Below are 6589 nucleotides of genomic sequence, written 5' to 3' on the forward strand. Positions count from 1 at the left end.
CCCCCCCCCCCCCCCCCCCCCCCCCCAGATGTACAGGTCTCTATGAAAAACTGCTTCTTCTAAACCTGCCTCTGCTTCCCTGCACCTTGTTTGCTACATGCACATTCAATTTTCTGTTGAAACAGCCAAAATGGAAGAAAAGCTTAGCTCTCACATTAGCCTTAATAGAAGGTCACAGATGAAAGCAGTGCTGCCCCTAAGAGGAAGCAGACACAAATAAGGCTCTCTAAACTGGTTCTCAAAATCACATCTCTTTTTTCAACCCAATGTATACCCTGCAGCTGTGCTCACCAGAGAGTAACTGATGCTTTTAACTTTCTGCATAATAGAAAAGCTTTTGAGGAGCATAATATTACAGCATTCAATTTTTCTAAATCAAACCCCTACAATCACAGAAAAGAGAGGGGGAAAAACAGATACTAAAAGGTACAAGTGGAGATTGTCTGTAAAGCTTTACAGAAGATGGCGGGCAGATGGTAGGGATTTGCAGTGACACAGCTGTTTTTAAAAATAAAGAGGTGGAAGAGGAGAGGCATGATTACAGCTACACACACATTCCTAAGCCTGTTCACACAAGAATAAAAATTAAGCTAGCAGCAGGAAATTGAAGTTTGTGTTTGTTTTTATTTTTATAATCTGAATTGACATTTAGAAACTTTTTGAAATAGTCAGTGGCACCTTCAAGCTTCTTTTCCAATCATTAGTTTTCTAAGTAACTATGAAGTAAAGCTGACAACAGAAATATTAATCTACAATGAGATATTAAAAAGACAATGTCAAAATTGCTTTCAGTGCCTCCCAACAGCACATATTTTTGCTGTAAGCTTTACAATATAAAAAGACAATTATATCAAATCATCAAATAAACAACATAAATTATGTTACCTATTCGAATTTCCTATGAAAGGCTTTAATTTTTCACTTTAGTACTTTTTTTTGAGATGTTATTAGTAGATTGCATAAATAAGCAATGCAAGGAATAGTAAGACGTATGGGGGTTATTGTAGATTTAACAGCAGAGGAGGTGAGGCAGGGAAATGCCCAAATTCAATAGGGTGTCAAGCACCAGATATGAATATAGTAAGAATAGAACATTTTTTAACTAAGCAGTAATTTGTATAAAAATACTTAATTTCAGAAAGACATCTTTCACTCATTTTTAATGCATATTCTCATATATGTCCCCTATAGCCACATAGAAAGCTTATGTGAGGTAAACACTAAAAAGATTGATAATCCACAGTGTAAAAGCCTGTCTTCTCCAGAGAATCCAATGAAGCTGTTTCTTGACAGCTTTGTTCACAAAATTAACTCTCTGCCAGTTAAGCTATTCCTAGATCCAAGAAATTTTACATTGAGAGATACCACTGATACCAAAAGGATAATCTTTTGATAATTTCTTCGGAGAGTCACCTTTTTCACATGGCATCAGCTCACTTTCTTCCAAGTATTAAAAATGATTTGTCAGTGTAAAGGTACTTTTTGCTACCTTTTAAAAAAAAAAAACCACACCCAATTTTCTGAACATAGGAGCTGGGACCCAACACAAGAAAAAGGTTATCCGGCACCAGCCACTAAAAACATTTTTAAGCCTACCTCCAGAGCCACTGGTGCTGGCTTTTTCTACAGCTAGGTATTGAACTGAACGGGCTGTAGGTGAAACCCATTACAAAAATGCACGTATTCCACGCACTTACTCCATGATCTCTCCTTTCAGAGTGTCTGGGCTGCTCCCAATCCAAAGACATCAGCAAAGCGATTAGCGTAGGTGCTGCCTAGCACACAAACAAACTCAACATCTGAAGACATTTAAATTAATTTTATTTATACCAGGTTTTCAAAATCAGAAATATTTCAAAGAAATTCAATACTTATAGACAGGTGCTACATTGATGATCTTTCATCCACCATTAGTGCTGTGTTTTCACTCTACAATCATTAACTTGCCACCACAAACTAAGGGGAACTTGCAGAAGTTTATAAAAAAATAGGCAGACATGAAAATTTGGTTTATACTGGAATTGGCATAAGAGAGTAAAGCTTATTATCAAATTGTGGCAATTGCTGTATTCCATCACTCTTTCTGAGGGAATGGTACAGGAGAAAAAGACTCTTCCACTCAGGGAAACACTTTGGGTTTAACTGAACATACTCAAAATCCATTTAATGATCTGACTAGGAGTGATTCTTACACTCAAGTCCATATAAATTTAAGCTTTGCATTTCTGAAATCGCCACAAGCATAAACTTCACCTACTCACCCCGGTCTTGGACCGATTTCCCTTTTTGGAGAAATCAAACCTGCATGTCAATACCTCTTCCAGAATTTACCAAATCAAACAAAGCAACTGCTGGTTTTGAAGTATTTTTTTTTAGAAGAAGAAAAATGCCATTTCTGCACAAGCTACTCTCATGAAAATTTTATTTAACATTTCTTTATCAATAAAATAACTGAAGCCAAGATACCCAAAAGTCACATCTACACGGAGATACACAGAAGATATTCAACTTGAGAGGATTTTCCTCCACTTCTTGATCACAATGAGGCCCTCACCATTTTGCATAATGACAGAAAACAACAGCTGACAAACCATTTTGGAACAGATGCCAGCTGTCTCTCATTTGTTTTATAATTCAAACAGTAACAGTTCTGTAGCACTTTATTGTTTTGTTGGTTTGTTTTTTTTTTTAAAGCAAGCCATCTGAATTGGACCTCACATCAGTCAGTCAGTCAGTCATTTCAAGAACAAACTGAAGGCAGGCTGATCCTTCTGGATCCAAAACTTGTTTTGGTAGGAATCTTACATAAATACAGTTTGTGCTTCAATTTTATATCTACTTGGACTGAGTGAATATACACCTAAGCTAGTTTAAAAAAAAACCACAAAACTAACCTTTAATATTCAACTTAGAAGCCACAGACATCTTTCCAGACTGTTTGCAGTAGAGACAAACCATAAATTTAAACACAGTACTGCTTAAAAAAGTTTACTGTCTAAAATGAAATTCAAATGGGTTTATTAAAATTTAAGATTTTCAGTTTTGGCTTTTTGAAAAGAAACCATTTATACCTTGTGAAAAATCAGTTAAAAGATCATTTCATTATACTGTACTGAACTCAAGTCAAACATAAAGCACAAAGTAGATCTTTACATTAAACTGGGCTTTGCACACAATGTGAATAATCAGAAATAGACTATTTTGAGGAATAAAAAGATTTTTTTTTTTTTTTATCTAGACAACATGCATACCATCAGTTACTTCTCAACCTTAAAAGGTACCTGAAAGGAGAGTTTTGCAGAACAAAACCAAGACTCATTAATACACTTAGTAAGTCAGTGGTCATCATGCCTTTTTAGTTAAATTCTAGTAAAGTTTAGTCTACATACAACAGCTAACACAATGAGGTGTGCAAGTCATAGGGATAGCCAGAAGCCTGAGACAAAGTCTTAAAGTTCTACAGGACAAGAGAGCCTAAACACAGTACCACTAGGTTATTTAAACTATTTAAAAAAAAACAACCCAAAATATTTTGAATATTATCCGCTTCCTTGTTGAAAAAGGGCTATGGACTGAACATAAAGGGCCCGTATTTAACAGATCCACAGCTCTACTCTACCAACTTTTTAAAATAAGGTAATGATAAAGAGCATTCCTTCTAGCAGCATGTACAGTTCAGCTGCAAGTGGCTGCCTAACAGCACTCCTTTATGCATACCAGAAGAATCATGTCCAGTTTTGCCATTTGTGGATAACGATGACAAGATACAAAAGCATGTGTTTGCCATAAATAGCTCTGGCTAACGGAGGATTGCTCACACAGAGCAGATCAAATTCTCTATAAGGAGAGCATTATTTGGCTCCCAGCCAGAACATGTCCCCGATGCAAGCCTCGGTAGTGGCAAACACTTTCCAGTTCTATTTACATAGAAGCTAACAAGTAGAACAGTTCATTTAGCCTATTTCTTGTACCAAGTCCATCCTAACTGCAACACTGAAGAAACAAAAGTGATTTACCGGCTTCATATTCTGCATATAACTGTCATTACACATCATCTTACTGAAAAAGATGGCAAGCTGTAAGATTTCGTGCAAGGTTTTACTCTGACATGTAGAACTTTAAGAACATTCAGGTACAAAACACACTGCATACTTAATTACTTCGTATTTTTAAGTTTCTGACGCAAGTGTTTCATGGAACTAATGGTCTCTAGTAGTGGTAGCTTCTTTACTTTTAACAGTAAACTAGGATCAGGTCCTTTATCAAATGATCAGAACAGAGCCACAAAGTATTGTAAAGCAGTGCCTAAATCATGATTAGGAATGAAAAACTTGCATTATTTAAGATGAGATTAATGATTGTTTATGTTTACAATACTTTCCACAGAAGTTATTTGAAATATGCTTAAACATACTTAAAAACTCTATTTTCCAATGAAAACAAGGCAACGTTCTGTAATAAGCCACAAGTTTTATTGCAGCGTGGCCAGTTTTTGATCTCAAAAAACAATGTTCCATTTAAGGCTCTTTTTAATACAGAAATTGCCACCATGACTGATGTTTTACAAAAATTTAGTGTTTCAAGACTCACATGGTAAACAAGATAACTTCTACTCCTGTTCAGTAGTGTACATTCAATGGAAAACAAAAGGCATCATAACAGCTACTTCATTTATAAAGATATGCATGTAACAGGAATGAAACTGAGGTACTACAATAATTTGATGACACAGTTACAGCAACTTAATTGGCATTCCTTTGGGGGGGGGGGCGGGTCAAACATATTACAAAAAAGTGCTTTAAATGCATAGTGTTGTGTGCTGCCATGTCACAAAAATAGGCTTGTCAAGGCAGGTGAGGTGTATGAATGCACAAGAGCCTCATGGAACTGCAATCAAGTGCAACTGTAAGTAATACTGTATAGAGTCTACCATCCGACCAGTGGACAATACTTTCAAGGCATTCAATGAGCTTACCCTTTGCTGTCTGCTAGACTATTCACATTAACTATCACATTCATTGTACACGTTGCAAGGAATGCCTGCAACATCAGTTTTGGCTAAGAGTATGACGTGAAAGCATTCCTTGGATCCTACATAAAACTACCAGGATTAAACAGTCTAATGGCAATCACTGGTAGACTGCTTAACAATGACATCTCCTTCAGGGGCATTAGGGAAGGGACTTATTTTTTTGAGGAGGGAAGGGGACAGGGAGACTAATACTATTCCAATTGAACGAGCTGCAGAAATGGAAGCTCCTTAGATCCAGATGGCACTTGTCTGTCTTTTTATAAGGGTTTTCCTTCAAGTGAAACTACCACGTTGCCTCCCAATTTCTCTCCAAGTGTTGAACGGTCCTTAATATCATCCAAACCATTTACTTGCCACTCATGTTTAATACCTGAAAGACAGACGGACAACAACGTACTTGTGAGAACCTCAACATCGAAATGGCATTATAATTAACGAGCAAAACATTTTTAGGTCCGTACCTGTAAATTTCTTTTTAATGGCATCTTTAGAGCTTGCGTAGATCATCTTGCTTTTTAAAGGTGCACTTTCAGGAGCCCTTTAAAGGAAAGAAGAAAACCACAACAAAACAGTTATTCAGCCACCCAGCGTTAACTCCAGAACATTCAATTTTAACAGCAAGCTTTGCTTTTACACACCAGAATATAAATACCAGGTCTTCTTTCTTAGATTCCTTTGTCTCATATGTGGCATCATACAAAGCATATCGGCAATCGTTCAAAGGTAGCAACTTCACAAAGGCTGTATAGGGGTCCTCCACGGTATCTCCAATGTCACCAACCAGTATCTGCTTTGACTCCTCTACAATTATTTGTTTTTTGTCATCACTTAAGCAGAAAAGAACGGCTTTCTTTCTTTTTTTAATTTCTTCTGGGGTTGAAGATTTCCTTACTTTCATGTCATTGAAAACCTTTATGACTTCATCATTCACTGTTACTCCAGAAGCCTGTAAAATGAGATCAAAGGAATAATTTCAACAGCAAAAATTAACACTCACTAGAAAAGATGATAGCCCGCAGCGGTAGATAAAGAAGTCTGCCTGCCCCTGTAAGAATAAAAATACTATACTCAGCCGGAACACATTATCTTCTGTGGAGCAGAAGATATAAAGGAGATGTAAATTCTGTACTCTCTTGTTGCAGATCTCGGTATCTTCCGCTGTGATTCTGGACAGCAGTTTTATACAACTAGGCACACAACCGTACTACTCAAGCAGTCTTCCATTACCTTATCATGCATTTGGCCTATATGGGAGGAGGAGGAGGAGAGCCGGGGGACGACACACTGGACATCGGAGAGGAGTTTGTAGGATTGGGTTGGGACGGAGGGTGCGTTTTTTTGTTTGTTTGTTTGTTTGTTTTTTAGCGGAACAAACGCTACAGCAGCAGCTCACATCCAGCACCGTCATGACTCTCATTTTGCTGGGTGATGTAAGGCTCTACAAGCAGCAGAAATGTTTTCTGCATTGTGTCAGCTTCAACACCGCGCTTTAAAAACTCCTGAATTCTACTTCGTGCTGCTGCACAAGTACTGCTCGGCTGCTCTTCCTTCGTACAA

General features: G+C 37.3%; 1 protein-coding gene across 1 annotated transcript; it reads right to left on the reverse strand.

Moving 5' to 3' along the window:
- Positions 1-3040: 3040 nt before the first annotated feature.
- Positions 3041-5973, reverse strand: CFL2 (cofilin 2 (muscle)). The gene is made up of 3 exons (XM_010583640.1): positions 5671-5973; positions 5494-5570; positions 3041-5402 (listed from the first exon to the last, which is right to left on the reverse strand). The coding sequence occupies exons 1-3, from the start codon at positions 5928-5930 to the stop codon at positions 5290-5292; spliced, it is 450 nt and encodes a 149-aa protein (XP_010581942.1). The 5' UTR covers positions 5931-5973; the 3' UTR covers positions 3041-5289.
- Between the last annotated feature and the right edge of the window lie 616 nt (positions 5974-6589).

This window comes from Haliaeetus leucocephalus, unplaced genomic scaffold, assembly GCF_000737465.1.
Source record: "Haliaeetus leucocephalus isolate CR32 unplaced genomic scaffold, Haliaeetus_leucocephalus-4.0 Scaffold932, whole genome shotgun sequence".
In the NCBI taxonomy this organism is placed as follows: domain Eukaryota; kingdom Metazoa; phylum Chordata; class Aves; order Accipitriformes; family Accipitridae; genus Haliaeetus; species Haliaeetus leucocephalus.